We start from the raw sequence: 17,359 nt of genomic DNA, 5'->3' as shown, positions 1-17,359 counted from the left end.
ATCCTGGAGGATATGCATACTGAGTGAATGTGGGTGTAAATAAAAAACAGAAAGGGAACAATCACTCTGTTAGGAGTATTTTATAGGTTCCCCCAATAGCAAGAGAAGCACTGAGGTGCAGACTGGGAGGCAAATTTTTGAAAGATGTAAAAATAACAGGATTGTTGTCATAGGTGACTTCAACGTTCCTAATATTGACTGTGAAATGTTTAAATGGGGCAGAATTTGCATGATAAATCCAGGAAGGACTGGCTGACTAGAGGAGAGGCCATACTGCACCTGGTGCTAGGCAATGAGCCAAGTCAGATGACAGATGACAGATCTCTCAGTGGGTAAGCATTTCAGAGACTGTGACCATAACTCCCTGACCTTTAGCACAGCTTTGAACAGGAATAGGAGCAGATGGCATTGGAAGGTACTTAATTAGAGGAAGGCAAATTATGACGCCATCAGACAGTGTAAATTGGGAATGACGTACTCAGGGAAATGCACAAAAGTAATGTGGAGTTTGTTTAAGGAGCACCTTTACAGGGTTCTGGATGTTTGCCCCATTAAGGTATGGAAAAGATGGTAGGGTGAAGGAACCATGGTTGCAAAAGATGTGGAAGATCTCATCAAGAGGAAGAAAGAAGCATACCTAAGGGTTAAGAAACAATGATTAAACAGGGCTCTGGAGAGTTGAGGAATCTCTTGGGGTGCACGTCTAGAAATTCCTCAAAGTTGCAGGGCAAGTTCGTAGGGTGGTTAAGAAGGTGTATGGTGTGTCGGCCCTTATTAGTCGAGGGGTTGAGTTCAAGAGCCATGAGATTATGTTACAGATCTAAAAAATCTGGTTAGACCACACTTCGCCAGAGAGTTGAAGTTATTACTGGAGGTACTGAAAGAGAAGGATGATATATTTTTAAAAGACTGGAGAAATGAAGGCCATGTGAAAGTGGCACAGAAGACGTATTTAGGGCTTGGGCAAATCAACCTTAATCATATTGAATGGCGAGACAGACTTGAAGGGCCAATGGACAGCTACTGCTTCTATTTCCTTGTGGTCCTTTGGTTGACATCAGTGTTGTGCATCTTGTGACTCTACAATTGGCTGTTACATTAAAGATGTGGAAGTCAGCATTTGACATTCACATTTATGTTTTTAAGTAAAGATCATATTGAATGCAGTTCAATTATGTAAAAATGAGTTATGCGATTGAAATTTTATGCCATTACACACTTCAGAGATTCTGATTTTACAATGCAGTGTGTAATGACAATATTTGATTATAAAAACTCCAAATGCATAGAAATGAATAGGAATGATAGGATGCATGGGATCTGCCCATTTGGATTCAGAACTGGCTTCCCCATAGAAGAGAGGGTAGTGGATGAAGGGGCTTATTCTAGTTGGAGGTCTGTGATTAGTGGTATGCCACAGAGTTCTGTACTGGGACCTCTGCTGCCTGCAACAGATATAAATGATCTGGATAAAATTGTAGATGGGTGAGTTAGTAAGTTTGCAGATGATACAAAGGTTGGTAGTGTTGTGGATAGAGAAGACTGGCACAGAATACAATGGGATATAGATCAGTTGCAGATATGCATGGAGAAATGGCAGATGGAGTTTACTCTGTCCAAATGTGAAATGCTGCATTTTGGTAGGTCATATGTAATGAGATAGTACATGGTTCAGGTCAAGGCCCTTAACAGTGTTGATGAGCAGAGGAATCTTGGGGTTTAAGTTCATAGCTCCCTGAAAGTGGCTACTCCCTGAAAGGTTGATAGGGTGGTTGAGAAGGCATATGGCATACTTGTCTTTCTAAGTAAAGGCACAGAATTCAAAAACCAGGAAGTTATGTTGCAGCTTTATAAAATTCTGGTTAGGCCACATCTACAGTTATGCATACAGTTCTGATTGCTCCATTATAGGAAGGATGTCGAGAGTTTGGAGAGGGGGCAGAAGAGGCTTACCAGGATGCTGCCTGGATTAGAGGGCATGTGCTATAACAAGAGGTTGGACAAACTTGGTTGTTTATTTTTTCTGGAGTGGCAGAGACTACGGAGAGATCTGTTAGAGATTTATAAGATTATGAGAGGCATAGATAAGAGTAGACAGACAGTATCCTTTTCCCAGAGTTGAAATGTCAACTATCAGAGGGCATGCATTTAAAGTAGATAGGGATAATTTCAGAGGAGATGTGAGGGGCAAGTTTTTTACAGAGTGCTAGATGTCTGGAATGTGCTGCCTGGGGTGGTGGTAGCGAATTTTAAGAGATATTTAGATATGCACATGAATGTGAGGAAAATAGAAGTATATGGACATTGTGTAAGCAGAAGAGATTAGTTTAGTTGGCCATTTGATTACTAATTCAATTAGTTTAGCACAACATTGTGGGGGAAAAGGCTTGTTCCTGTGCTGTACTGTTCTATGTTCCATGAATTTTTGAAAGTAAAAATCAGTTAATGTTCATGTATTTGATACATCTGCTAAATTCAAATACTGTTCTTACAGTGACATTCATGCATATTTTAAAACAGGAGTATTCCATCATATCCAGAGTTTTGGAGCAGGACAAATGTTTAAGACCATAAGACCATAAGGTACGGGAGCAGAATTTGGCCATCGGCCTATCGAGGCTGCTCCGCCATTTCATCATGGCTGATTCAATTTTCCTCTCAGCCCCATTCTCCTGTCTCCTCCCTATATCCCTTCATGCTCTGACCAATCAAGAATCTATAAACCTCTGCCTTAAATGTACATTAAGTTTTAGCCTCCACAACTGCCCATGGCAAAGAATTCCACAGATTCACCACTCTCTGGTTAAAGAAATTCCTCCTCATCTCCCTTCTAAATGGGCAGCCCTCTACTATGAGTCTATGTCCTCTGGTCTTGCACTCTCCCACCACAGGAACCATCTTCTCCGCATCCACTCTATCAAGGCCTTTCACCATTTGATAGTTTTCAATGAGGTCACCCTTCATTCTGCTGAATTCAGGCCTAGAGCCATCAAACACTCCTCATATGACAAGCCATTCAATCCTGGAATCATTTTTATGCAGCTCCTTTGAATCCTCTCCATTTCAGCACATCCTTTCTAAGATAAGGGGCCCAGACCTGCTCACAATACTCCAAGAAAGGCCTCACCAATACTTTATAAAGTTTCAACATTACATCCTTGATTTTATATTCCAGTCCTCTTGAAATGAATGCTAAGATCGCATTTGCCTTCCTCACCACAAACTCAATATGCAAACCTACCTTTAGGGAATTGTGCACAAGGACACCCAAGTCCCTTTGCACCTCAGTTTTTTGCATTTTCTCTTCATTTAGAAAATAGTCAACCCTTTCATTTCTTCTACCAAAGTGCATGACCATACACTTCCTGACACTGTATTCCATCTGTAGTTACTTTGCCCATTCTTCTAATCTGTCTAAATCCTGTAGCTTCTCTACTTCCTCAAAACTACCTGCCTCTCCACCTATCTTCATATTGTTTGCAAAGTTTTCAACAAAACCATCAATTCCATCACTCAAATCTTTGACATATAACGTAAAAAGAATCAGCCCCAACACAGACCCCTGTGGAACACAAGTAGTTACCGGCAGTCAGCCAGAGAAGGTTCCATTTGTACCCACTATTTGCCTCCTGCCAATCAGCCTCTGCTTTATCCATGCTAGAACCTTTCCTGTAATACCATGGGCAGCCTCATGTGTGTCACCTTGTCAAAGGCCTTCTGAAAATCCAAGTACACTACATCAATGGATTCTCCTTTGTCTATCCTGCTTGTTATTTCTTCAAAGAATTCCAACAGATTTGTCAGGCAAGATTTTCCCTTGAGGAAACCATGCTGACTGTGGCCTATGTTATGTGTCTCCAGGTACCCTGAGACCTCATTCTTAATAATTGACTCCAACATCTTCCCAATCACTGAGGTCAGACTAACTGGCCTATACTTTCCTTTCTTCTGCCTCTCTCTGTTCTTGAAGAGTGGAGTAACGTTTACAATTTTTTTTGTCTTCTGGAACCATTGTAGATCTATTGATTTTTGAAAGATCATTACTAATGTCTCCACAATCTCTTCAGTCATCTCTTTCAGAACTTTGGGGTGTACACCATCTGGTCCAGGTGACTTATCTAACTTCAGACCTTTCAGTTTCCCAAGAACCTTCTCTCTAGTTATGGTAACTTCACACACTTCATGCCCCCTGAAACCTGGAACTTTCACCGTACTGCAAATGTCTTCCACAGTGAAGAATGATGCAAAATACTTATTCAGTTCATCTGCCATTTCATTGTCCCCTATTATTACCTCTTCAGCATAATTTGCCAGCGGTCCAATATCCACACTCGCCTCTCTTTTACACTTTATGTATCTGAAGAAACTTTTGGTATTCTCTTTAATAGCTTACTTCCGTTTTCAATTTTTACCTTCTTAATGATGTTTTTAGTTGCCTTCTGTTGGTATCTGAAAGCTTCCCAGTCCTCCAACTTCCCAATAATATTCACTCTATTGTATGCTCCTCTCTGTTTTTTATTTTGGCTTTGACTTCTCTTGTTAACCACGGTTGTGCCACCTGTCATCTTTCCTTTAGAGTATTTTTTCCTCTTTGGGATGTATATATTTTGTGCCTTCTGAATTGCTTCCCGAAATTCCAGCCATTTCTGCCCAGCCATCATCCCTGCCAATGCATTTTACCATCAATGCTGGCCAACTCCTCTCTCATGCCTCTGTAATTCCCTTTATTCCACTATAAAACTGATATATCTGACCTTAGCTTCTCCTTCTCAAATTTCAGGGTGAATTTGATAATATTATGATCACTTTCCCCTAAGGATTCTTTTACATTAAGCCTTTTAATCTATTCTGGTTCATTGCACAATCCAGAATAGCTAATTCTCTAGTGGGCTCAACCATGACTTTGCTCTAAAAAGCCATCTCGTAGGCACTGATGAAATTCCCCCTCCTGTAATCCAGCACCAACCTGATTTTCCCAATCTCCCTGCATAATGAAGTCCCCCATAACATTACACTTTTAGCATACATTTTCTATCGCCCATTGTAATTTGTAGGCCACATCCATACTACTTGGGGGTTTGTATACTACTCCCATCATGGTCTTTTTACCACTGCAGTTCCTTCATTTTATCCAGAATGATTCAACACCTTTTGACCCTATGTCATCTCTTTCTAAAGATTTGATTTCTTTTTTTTTTACCAACGCCGCCCCCTCTACCTTCCTTGTGATACAATGTGGTCCTTGGACATTAAGCTCCCAGCTATAATATTTCAGCCACAATTTTACTGTACATCTTACAGTCTAAAATACAAATAACATGGCCAACAAAAGTTTGTGACAGACTAACATACAGAGCCCTAAATGAAAAAATAAATTCCACAGCCAAACAGAACATTTCAAATTCTAATATTCCAATGGAAACACTTACTTGGCCTCAGGGTCATACTCAGCCCAGATTCTCTTAAATTCATCCAGATGATGAGGACCAAGAATAGACCAATCACGTGTTAAATAGTCAAAGTTATCCATGATTACAGCCACAAAAAGGTTAATGATCTGAAAAATATGCATAATTTGGATAGTCATGACATTTTAGACCGATGTCAGTCTTCTGTAAAGAAAAATGGCAGTAGGTTTTGAATTTATTAGACAGTTGGATAACACAAAATATGTGTAAATAGTTACTGAAATTATTTGGAAACATTTAGGAATCCTTTCAAATTATATGAAGAATCACTCCAACCCAATAATAAAATTACCTTAGTGCATATTGACCCAAATGTCAAGTAGAAATACCACCCTTGCTTTGTGACAAATGCCATCCCTCAATGGTAGGTGGACAGACAAAACATATACAGTCGGCCCTCCTTATCCACGGGGGATTGGTTCTGGAACCCCCTGCGGATACCCAAAAACACGGATGCTTTAATCTGTCTCAGTGCGGTGGACTTTAGGACCTGGTGGAGCTCTGAATCCACAATGTTTCTGTTCATGAAAATAATCATGATAAATAAAGTGGAAATAATAAAGCGATTGGAAAGTGGTAAAATGCCATCGGTCATTGGAAAAGTGTTAGGCTACAGTCGGTCAACAATCGGAACAATTTTAAAGGATAAAGTGAGAAAGGCCCTGCCCTGATGAAAGCTACAATTATTACTAAGCAACACAATGGTTTAATTATTGAAGTACATATGTTTCTTAAATGTTTTATATGCATAGAAAGGTAGAATATATACTATATACTAAGACAAATGTTTGATTAACTGACACTACAAAATACTGGATGTACCTGTTCCGACTTACTTAGTAAGAGAACCTCCGTTTTTTTAATCCCGATCCATGGTAACCTATGCACATCCTACCGTATACTTTAAGTCATCTCTAGATTACTTATAATACCTAATACAATGTAAATGCTATGTAAATAGTTGCTATACTACTTTGTTTAGGGAATAATGACAAGAAAAAAAAGTCTGTATATACTCAAACAACAAGTGCTGGAGAGAGAACTTCCGGGTTCTCCCGATCCGCGGTTGGTTGAATCCGCGCACGTGGAACCCGTGGTTAAGGAGGGTCAACTGTATATCATCAAAGAAATCCAATTCAAAATTCACACCTAAGGAAGCTGCTTTGAAAACGTTGTACTGGTATGCATCTCAGCATGCTTCTTGGAGGTAAGCAGGGCATCACATCATGATCCTTGTTGGAACCCAGTGGCCAGGATATGTGCATAAGAAAACTGCACGTCAGTAAAAATATTTCCATTTAAAAAACTGCTATCTGTGACAGTCACAAGTATAATCTAGATTTGGCAATAGCCACGCAACCAGTGACTGTTAAAGTGACAGTATCAGGCTACATCCACACTACGCCGGATAAATCTGTAGCCGAAGCTTTTTCTCTATGTTTTTACCCTCTGTCCAAACTAAAACAGCGTTTTCGTCCCCCGAAACCAGAGGTTTTCAGAAACGCTTTCCAGGGTGGGTATTTTTGAAAATGCTGCTCAGGCAGATCAGCGTGGACGGGGTAACCAGAGACTTCTGAAAACGCTGTCAGATGGCAGCGCGTTATTTCATTGTTTTCTTGAACGCAACCTAACAATTTCAGAACAGACGGCAAAGAGACTGAAGCCAGAAGAGTTAGAAATGTACTCACCAAATACTTTGACCCAGAACTTACTGAATAAATAAGTATACTGTACTCACTTTGCCCTGTTTTCTGTCCTTGCTCGTATGAAGGTGGTTTACCTATTTATGCAAGTACTTCTCTGACAATAGATGTGTAACAGCCTAATGTAACATTGTATGGAAATACAAGATAACACTGATGCAGACATGTTTTATATATTTAACAAGGTGCTTTATTAATGCAACAGAGTTGGTCAGTTTTTCAATGTTCGTCGTCAGCCAGGTCAATCTGTCCGTGAACTCCCTGTCGGTTGCCTCCATATGCTCCAGTATTTGTTTTTTTTTACTTTTAAGTTCTCCTGCGCGAAAGCCAACAGCTGTCCGTTGTTTTAAGTTTTTCTAGTCTGTAACTACACAAACGCGCACTTTTACGGCGAGATTCGACACCAAACATGTCGTTTGTTTTCGGTAGGTGTGTCCTGCGGAGGAGGAGATTCACCGAAATCTCTGTTTCAGTGTGGATAGAGATATTTTCAAAAATGCGTAGTGTGGACGCCTATCGTTTTTACGCGAAACTGGCGTTTTCAAAATTATCCGGTCTCGTATGGATGTAGCCTCAGTGAAGTTTTATTTCTTCCAGGCTAGAGCTGGAAATATTTGCAACTACTCAGCCAATTGTCCACCAATAGTGCTAACAATACCTCATTCTCTCTTGCCAAACAGCACCAGGCAGGGCCAACATGTTGGTATGCAAAGAATGCTGCTTCTTCATTATTCCTTTGTGGATAATGTTAATTTTGCAATCTACCACATCTGAAAGAGACCCCTCTCCCTGTTCTAGACAGCAAATCAACTAGGAAAATGCTTGGCACTTATTAAAAATTTGGCTGTGTAAAACCTTATGTAATGCTTACATTTTGAAAAAAAAGACAGATGTATGTGTGGGTGTATGAAAATGACAGTTTTGTGAAGACAGGCATCTTTCAAGTTCTGCTCCATGTGTAGTGAGAAAGAGAAGTGGTGAGAAAGACAGTGATGGAGGTGAATTGGGAAGAAAGAGTCTTCTTGTTTAATTTTCAAAAACTCCAGCTATGTTATTGCAGCCAATTAATACCTCGTCTGTGACTTGTTGATAAAAGAAGGAAAAAACAAATGCTAATTTCTAACACCTGTGAGACAGCTTGGGAAAGAGACAGCGGCAGAAACATTCAAAGGAAATCAGGCTTACAGTTCAATATGATTTCTCCCAAAGTAGAATTTAACAGCGGTAAATGTGGAAGTGATGAATATAATGCTGACCACCAGCATATCTCTAGCCTTTTAGAATCATTCCTTAGATATTGATTGGATTTCAGTTGTAGATGGAATGTTAAAATTGAGGTGAATGACTGTGGAGCGATGAATAGGAAATAGACCCGAAATGAGTACAGGCAGAAGAGGTCCAGGTAGGAATGGGTGTGATATCATGGGAAAAATGACAGATAGTAGTAAGTAAAGTATGGAACTACGTTGATGGAAATAAGTGTGAAAGATCTAAAGAGTTGGGGAAGCTGCTGTGACAAACATTTCTTCACAAAGTCCAAGCAACAAATGAGGCTTGAACCTATATCCCTGACATACAACTCACCACCCACCTCCTAAATTAAAAAAAAGTTGCAGAGGATAAGAAAAGGAAAATGAGAATGCAACAGTTGAAGATAAACAAAGACCCAGAAATAGCAGAGAAGAGATAGAGAAACCTCAAAATGAATATCGTGGACAGTGAACAGTTCTTCTCTTATTGAAGCCAATTTTGATGTCCACCAGTTTATTTTTGGCAAGAGCCAGTGGGTCAAAATTGCTAAAGGAAGTTTTATTGTTCTTTAGTTGAAAGTATCTGATCTAGTCCAATTTAGGTCAGGTCAGAAAAGGCATCCTAGGCCTCTGGTGGGAAGCTGAACTTTCACAAATCAGGTTCACACAATATACATCAATCTGTGATATGATTCTAACAGCCCCAATATTTTGTACATGTAGACCCGGTAGATCTCTATTGATAGCAGCCTAACCAGGCACTTTCAAATGTGCATGATCATTAATCTGAAAATACTAAACCTAAGGATGTTAAGAGAATGTTACACTGCTAAATATTTAATTAATTTTCACAGAATTTCTACATCACTATTTTAATGTGACAAATGGTCACACTAAATGGTTGCTGTTTAATTTTTCAGAACCACTAGATGTCCTCAGCATATAGAAACATAGAAACATAGAAAATAGGTGCAGGAGTAGGCCATTTGGCCCTTCGAGCCTGCACCGCCATTCAGTATGATCATGGCTGATCATCCAACTCAGAACCCTATACCCACTTTCTCTCCATACCCCCTGATCCCTTTAGCCACAAGGGCCATATCTAACTTCCTCTTAAATATAGCCAGTGAACCGGCCTCAACTGTTTCCTGTGGCAGAGAATTCCACAGATTCACCACTCTCTGTGTGAAGAAGTTTTTCCTCATCTCGGTCCTAAAAGGCTTCCCCTTTATCCTTAAACTGTGACACCTCGTTCTGGACTTCCCCAACATCGGAAACAATCTTCCTGCATCTAGCCTGTCCAATCCCTTTAGAATTTTATACGTTTCAATAAGATCCCCCCTCAATCTTCTAAATTCCAGTGAGTATAAGCCTAGTCAATCCAGTCTTTCTTCATATGAAAGTCCTGCCATCTCAGGAATCAATCTGGTGAACCTCCTCTGTACTCCCTCTATGGCAAGAATGTCTTTCCTCAGATTAGGGGACCAAAACTGCACACAATATTAGAACCTCCCTGCTCCTGTACTCAAAGCCTTTTGCTATGAATGCCAACATACCATTTGCCTTTTTCACCGCCTGCTGTACCTGCATGCCCACCTTCAATGACTGGTGTACAATGACACCCAGGCCTCGTTGCATCTCCCCTTTTCCTAATCGGCCACCGTTCAGATAATAATCTGTTTTCCTGTTCTTGCAACCAAAGTGGATAACCTCACATTTATCCACATTAAATTGCATCTGCCATGAATTTGCCCACTCACCTAACCTATCCAAGTCACCCTGCATCCTCTTAGCATCCTCCTCACAGCTAACACCGCCGCCCAGCTTCGTATCATTCGCAAACTTGGAGATGCTGCATTTAATTCCCTCATCTAAATCATTAATATATATTGTAAACAACTGGGGTCCCAGCACTGAGCCTTGCGGTACCCCACTAGTCACTGCCTGCCATTCTGAAAAGGTCCTGTTTACTCCCACTCTTTGCTTCCTGTCTGCCAACCAATTCTCTATCCACATCAATACTATACCCCCAATACTGTGTGCTTTAAGTTTGCACACTAATCTCCTGTGTGGGACCTTGTCAAAAGCTTTTTGAAAATCTAAATATACCACATCCACTGGCTCTCCCCTATCCACTCTACTAGTTACATCTACAAAAAATTCTATAAAATTCGTCAGACATGATTTTCCTTTCACAAATCCATGCTGACTTTGTCCGATGATTTCACCTCTTTCCAAATGTGCTGTTATCACATCTTTGATAACCGACTCTAGCATTTTCCCCACCACCGATGTCAGACTAACTGGTCTATAATTCCCCGGTTTCTCTCTCTCTCCTTTTTTAAAAAGTGGGGTTACATTAGCCACCCTACAATCCTCAGGACTAAGGAGTTTTGAAAAATTATTACTAATGCATCCACTATTTCTTGGGCTACTTCCTTAAGCACTCTGGGATGCAGACCATCTGGCCCTGGAGATTTATCTGCCTTTAATCCCTTCAATTTACCTAACACCACTTCCCTACTAACATGTATTTCCCTCAGTTCCTCCATCTCACTAGACCCTCGGTCCCTTACTATTTCTGGAAGATTATTTATGTCCTCCTTAGTGAAGACAGAACCAAAGTAGTTATTCAATTGGTCTGCCATGTCTTTGTTCCCTATGATCAATTCACCTGTCTCTGACTGTAAAGGACCTACATTTGTCTTGACCAATCTTTTTCTTTTCACGTATCTATAAAAGCTTTTACAGTCAGTTTTTATGTTCCCTGCCAGCTTTCTCTCATAATCTTTTTTCCCTTTCCTAATTAAGCCCTTTGTCCTCCTCTGCTGGTCTCTGAATTTCTCCCAGTCCTCAGATGTGCCGTTTTTTTTTTGCTAATTTATATGTTTCTTCTTTGGACTTGATACTATCCCTAATTTCCCTTGTCAGCCACGGGTGCACTACCTTCCCTGGTTTATTCTTTTGCCAAACTGGGATGAACAATTGTTGTAGTTCATCCATGCGATCTTTAAATGCTTGCCATTGCATATCCACTGTCAACCCTTTAAGTATCATTTGCCAGTCTATCTTAGCTAATTCACATCTCATACCTTCAAAGTTACCCTTCTTTAAGTTCAGAACCTTTGTTTCTGAATTAACTATGTCACTCTCCATCTTAATGAAGAATTCCACCATATTATGGCCACTCTTACCCAAGGGGCCTTGCATGACAAGATTGCTAACTAACCCTTCTTCATTGCTCAATACCTAATCTAGAATGGCCTGCTCTCTAGTTGGTTCCTCGACATGTTGGTTCAGAAAACCATCCCGCATACATTCCAAGAAATCCTCTTCCTCAGCATCCTTACCAATTTGGTTCACCCAATCTATATGTAGATTGAAGTCACCCAGTATAACTACTGTTCCTTTATTGCACGCATTTCTAATTTCTTGTTTAATGCCATGCCCAACCTCACTACTACTGTTAGGTGGCCTGTACACATCTCCCACCAGCCCCTTAGTGTACACTACTACTGTTAGGTGGCCTGTACACATCTCCCACCAGTTTTCTGCCCCTTAGTGTTATGCAGTTCTACCCATATCGATTCCACATCCTCCAGGCTAATGTCCTTCCTTTCTATTGCATTAATCTCCTCTCTAACCAGCAATGCTACCCCACCTTCTTTTCTTTCCTGTCTATCCCTCCTGAATATTGAATATCCCTGGATGTTGAGCTCCCATCCTTGGTTACCCTGGAGCCATGTCTCTGTGATCCCAACTATATCATATTCATTAATAACTATCTGTACATTCAATTCATCCACCTTGTTACGAATGCTCCTCGCATTGACACATAAAGCCTTCAGGCTTGTTTTTACAACACTCTTAGCCCTTATACAATTATGTTGAAAAGTGGCTCTTTTTGCTTTTTGCCCTGGATTTGCCTGCCTGCCACTTTTACTTTTCACCTTACTACTTTTTGCTTCAATTTTTACTTTTTTATATTTTGACAACTAAGTATTATGGCACAACTCGGTGTTGGGCTGCATGTCAATACCGATTCTAGGTGGAATTTTAATTTCCATAGTCGAAGTGTTACACAGCGCATCCAGGCGAGAGCGATTGTGAAGGCTTACTTCCTACAACAGCTGAGGCTTATTTTATTCCACTGATCAGCTGCTCATGAAAATGGCTGCCCAGCAAAGATTATTGCAGGTGGGAAATCAGGTTAATCATAAATGTTAGTGATATGGACAGTTAGGGAGTTGGGAGTTGTGACAAGACAAAAAGAACATACATTCTTCTTCAGACTCCATAAAGATAGGCGTTGTTATTTATCTAGTGAACAAAGCAGTCTAAGGGCCACAAATTAAACCATGATTCAAATGGGTGTATTAATTACAAAACAAAAATAAGTGGTATTAAAATGTTTGTGGGTCAGGGAAAAAGCATTCACTTAAGATTCTGACTGAAAAGTATAACATTTACAATTAAAAATTGTAGTTTGCTTTGGATTCCGAGTGTTTAGAAAAGAAGGAAAATAGCTAGGCTGCCCTTCAATTTGCCTAATAACCAGATGAAAAATGTCTTGTCACTGATCTAAAATCTCTAATGATGGATTTTTCCAAGTACCTTGGGTGGAAAACTAACTTTTCACATGATTGATTAGTTGAATGAAGCACATTAACAATGAAATACATTTTTTCACCAATTTAGATACAGTTAAAATGGGTAGGAGTGGTACTTAATTCACATATTACAAACACTATATTCAGTCATCTTTCTTCAATAGTATGTATTTCTTCATGAATTTTAAATAAAAGTCAAAGCTTCAGTTGGAATTTGCACTCACCAAGAAGGCACACAGCATGTAGAAACTAACAAAATAAAAAAAAGCAAAATAGGTTCCACAGTTGAAATCTTGCTCTTGAAGTGGTGACTCTCTTTCGCAAGGTTTTCCTGGGAGACATGATAACATGATCTCCTGCCAGGCTTCACCTGTAGCACATCTGAAAATGTAGAATAGTTATGTTAGTTGTTTCATTACAGAAACATGGATATTGCCAATAACCTACATTTTTACATAATTTAGAAAATCTACTGTATGTGTATGCAAAACATTTAATTATTTTGAAAGATACAGTAGAATAAATTATGAAAATATTGCCAATGAAATTCTCTGCTGTTCACAGTCAATTGGTTGAAAATAAACATACAAAACAAACCAAGATGCAGATCAATTTTCTTTCTGCTAACTGTTTCAAGCTGTCTGTGTGTGTGTGTGTGTGTGTGTGTGTGTGTGTGTGTGTGTGTATGTACGCGCACATGCGCGCTTACACCCTTAACTCCTGGTGGAGTTGGGGCGCCGTCATGACAAGCTTTTTGCACCGATCTCTTTGGTGATTGCTCATCATACACCGTGTCTTGGGCATCTGAAACCTGGTGGAGCCCATCCCTCTCCAGGTTTTTTTATACGAGGTCGAATTGCTAGCTCGACACTCAACCTAGGCACAGGATGGAGAGCATGCAAGGGAGCCGGCCGGATTTGAACTCTGGACCTTTGGCCCCGAAGTCCAGTGCTGATGCCACTACGCCACCAGCCTCCAAAGCTTCATCTCTACATAGAAACATAGAAAATAGGTGCAGGAGTAGGCCATTCGGCCCTTCAAGCCTGCACCATCATTCAGTATGATCATGGCTGATCATCCAACTCAGAACCCTATACCCACTTTCTCTCCATACCCCCTGATCCCTTTAGCCACAAGGGCCATATCTAACTTCCTCTTAAATATAGCCAATGAACTGGCCTCAACTGTTTCCTGTGGCAGAGAATTCCACAGATTCACCACTCTCTGTGTGAAGAAGTTTTTCCTCATCTCGGTCCTAAAAGGCTTTCCCTTTATCCTTAAACTGTGACCCCTCGTTCTGGACTTTCCCAACGTCGGAAACAATCTTCCTGCATCTAGCCTGTCCAATCCCTTTAGAATTTTATACGTTTCAATAAGATCCCCCCTCAATCTTCTAAATTCCAGTGAGTATAAGCCTAGTCGATCCAGTCTTTCTTCATATGAAAGTCCTGTCATCCCAGGAATCAATCTGATGAACAATCAATCAATCTGAATATTAAATCAATTTAATATTTGAAATTTTAATCACTTGTGGCATATGATTAATCTGACAATGTATCTTGCAATACAGTTAGGAACTCTGGAATAAAATTGGCTTTTTGTCCGTCCTGTAAGTACACCATTTTATTCTCTCAGTTTTTTTTGTCTCTGTTTTTACTTTACCCTTAACCATGAATTTCCTTCCACCATAGTTGATAGGACTCTCAACACATTTCATCTATTTCCCACTCTAAACCACTCCCCTCCCAGCTAAAGCAAGGTTTAATTTCCCCTAGTTCTCAACTTATGTCCCACCTATGTTCACATCTAAGATCATCTTCTGTAGCTTTGGTCAGCATGGAACATTCTGTCATCCAGCATTCCTAAGCGGCAGTTCCCCGGTTTGCTCTTCCACCTCCAAGAATGTCATCTTTCTCACAGCACTCTCCCATACAGCTGCAGGTCATGCAAAACATGTTTTCAGCTTGTCCTTCCCACTATGAAGTGACAGAAACACTCCTTTCAGGTAAAGCAGTAATTTACCTATTTTTCCTCTAATCTAATGGATGACTATTATTGTTTTACTTTGAAGAAGTCAAACACAGTTAAGGGGACCTCTGTCCATAAGAGAGTCACTTTAACTCTCTATCCCAATCTGACATTATTTGACCTTTGGAAATGTTCCAACAGAGACCAACATAAACATAAGAAACAGAACCTAACTCTCCTGCCCAACATTGAGTTAAACAATTGCAGATTTGCAACCTCTCCTGTCAGAGTATAGTTTAGTTTTGATGTAAGGTCATTCACCTATAATAGTAATTCAGTTTTTCTATTTTCACAGGTGCTGCTGGATCTACAGAATCACTCCACCATCCTGATTTTTTCAGGTTTTCAGCAACTACTACACTTTGCAGCAGACAGTTACAACGTGCCCTTTTGATTATTTTTTCACTTCCTCACTGGCTTCATTCATTTGTTAACTAGATGGCATTGGAAGTATTGTGTCAACTCTATCAAAAATCTCCAGGCAGGAAGATTAGACTTGCTCATTGAAAAAAGCCAAATTCCAAAGTCGTTTAGGCTGTGATAATTGAAATGAAAGATTCTGCAAGAAGTCCTTTCATGTGCCTGGATTGCTTTCGACCCAATGGAGGTCTCTTTCTTGTCACAGAATCATTCCAGCTAGCTGCAGCAGACCGCTGCCCTGAAGTCCCACCTGTTGCAATAGGGAGATCACTCAGAAACTATACTAGTGAAGAAATAATTATGTCCATTTTTATTTCAGCGAGGTCAATATGGGATTTTGTGCCGACATTTGAGGATTACCATTGCTGGAGGGGATAACCACAGACATTTCCCATCAGGCATTTCTAACAGTCTCCTCTCCCACTATCTCTTTGCCCAAATAGCACAGGTAGCTTCACTCTGGGATGTATTTTACAAATCAGTATTTCTGAAGATATTGAAACTTTCTCTCATTCTGTTGAAGTTTCTCTTTTCTCTTTGGCAAACTTAATTGCACATTTCAACTGTCTGGCAGCCACAACATATGAATCTTTAAAGATCAACATTCCTCTGTGAGTAAAGCATTGATAACTGTGTTCAAATGAAACCCAGAGTTTTACAGGGTATGCTACTTGATTGCTTGATGACGACAAACACTGATGATATGGCAAATACCAGGACCATGATTAAAATTGAATAAAAATCCTGCAATTACACAGCAATTCAGTCACATTTTGCAGAGAGAAAAACATTTAATGTTGCTGGTTATTTAATGAAAGGCATCAAACTAAATTGTTAACTCTGTCTCTTTTGTTGGGTGATGTCAATCATTCTGAGTACTTTCGACCTTTCTGTTTTATTTCAAACTCCAGCATCTGAAGTACTTTGCTTCTGGCTGGTGGCTATATTTGTTAATGGCACTATAAATGGCAGTGTATTTGATCATGAAGAAATTTCTTTACACCAGTAAGACTCGTCTGGTATCAACAAAAACAGCAAATAGATTTCAGGCTGGACAAATGTAAGGACATGGGCTTGGGAGAGCGAACAAAGCAAAAGGAAATGGAATACGTTAGGATACCAAGAAGAGCAGAGGAATAGTGGGAACATTAGAGTGCATTTTTTACAGATCCCTGGAAGTATCAGAAACAGTAGATGAGCTGATTACAAAAAATGCCTGCTTTTAATAGCCAAGGCAGAGCAATCAGACCATGCTAGAGTTAGACTTTAGATGAAGTATACTGTATAGTACAGATTGCCACACTGCAGGAAAGATGTAACAATACTAGACGTGGTGGAATGGAGATATTTGAGGCTGCTGTCAGGACTTGAGAACTTTTGTTATTAGCAGTCACCAACTTGGATGGTGTCACCAAAGATACCAGAGAGAAGGTTAGTTGAGGTACACAGAATTATGAGAGGCTGGGAGAGAGCAAACAAGAAATTCCACTTTCCTTAGCTTGGAATCCTGGACTTCAGTTAACTGGTGGGGAGCTGAAAAATATACCTACTGCCTGAAATTGTGATACAGCCAAAAGCATTCATTGCACATAAAAGGTATCCTGGTTTTTATTTAGAGATGTATAATGTCCAGGCCATTGGGTGAGAGTTAAGACATGAGAGACTGAATGGCCCCATTTTGTGCCAATAATTCTAAGATTACATGTAGCTAAATGACTGAAACTGCATCTTTTTATTTCATTCAAATAACACAAATGTTTTAAAAACAATCCAAATGATTTAAAGTCCATTGTTAACCATAGTAATATTTGCTGTTAATTATCATTATTAAATAGAGCAGATAAAATGGGCACACATACAGTACAAAACCTGTTACCCTG

At 39.9% G+C, this 17,359-nt stretch overlaps 1 protein-coding gene across 9 annotated transcripts in view; it reads right to left on the bottom strand.

The window, feature by feature from the left end:
• Nucleotides 1-17,359, bottom strand: part of cacna1c (calcium channel, voltage-dependent, L type, alpha 1C subunit) — a 737,294-nt gene that overhangs the window by 60,587 nt on the left and 659,348 nt on the right. For all 9 annotated transcript variants that reach the window (XR_012100621.1, XM_073059289.1, XM_073059283.1 and 6 more), the window contains 2 exons: nucleotides 13,256-13,412; nucleotides 5,430-5,557 (listed from right to left, as the gene is read on the bottom strand). Coding sequence is in view for 8 of the 9 variants with exons in the window: in XM_073059289.1 (XP_072915390.1) it covers nucleotides 5,430-5,557; nucleotides 13,256-13,412 (285 nt within the window). In the remaining variant the exon portion in view is untranslated. The remainder of the gene's footprint in view (nucleotides 1-5,429; nucleotides 5,558-13,255; nucleotides 13,413-17,359) is intronic.

The sequence above is a fragment of the Hemitrygon akajei genome, chromosome 10 (assembly GCF_048418815.1).
Source record: "Hemitrygon akajei chromosome 10, sHemAka1.3, whole genome shotgun sequence".
NCBI classification, from domain to species: Eukaryota; Metazoa; Chordata; class Chondrichthyes; order Myliobatiformes; family Dasyatidae; genus Hemitrygon; species Hemitrygon akajei.
Note: the sequence above shows the minus strand (reverse complement) of the source record. Positions and strands in the feature narration are given on the sequence as shown.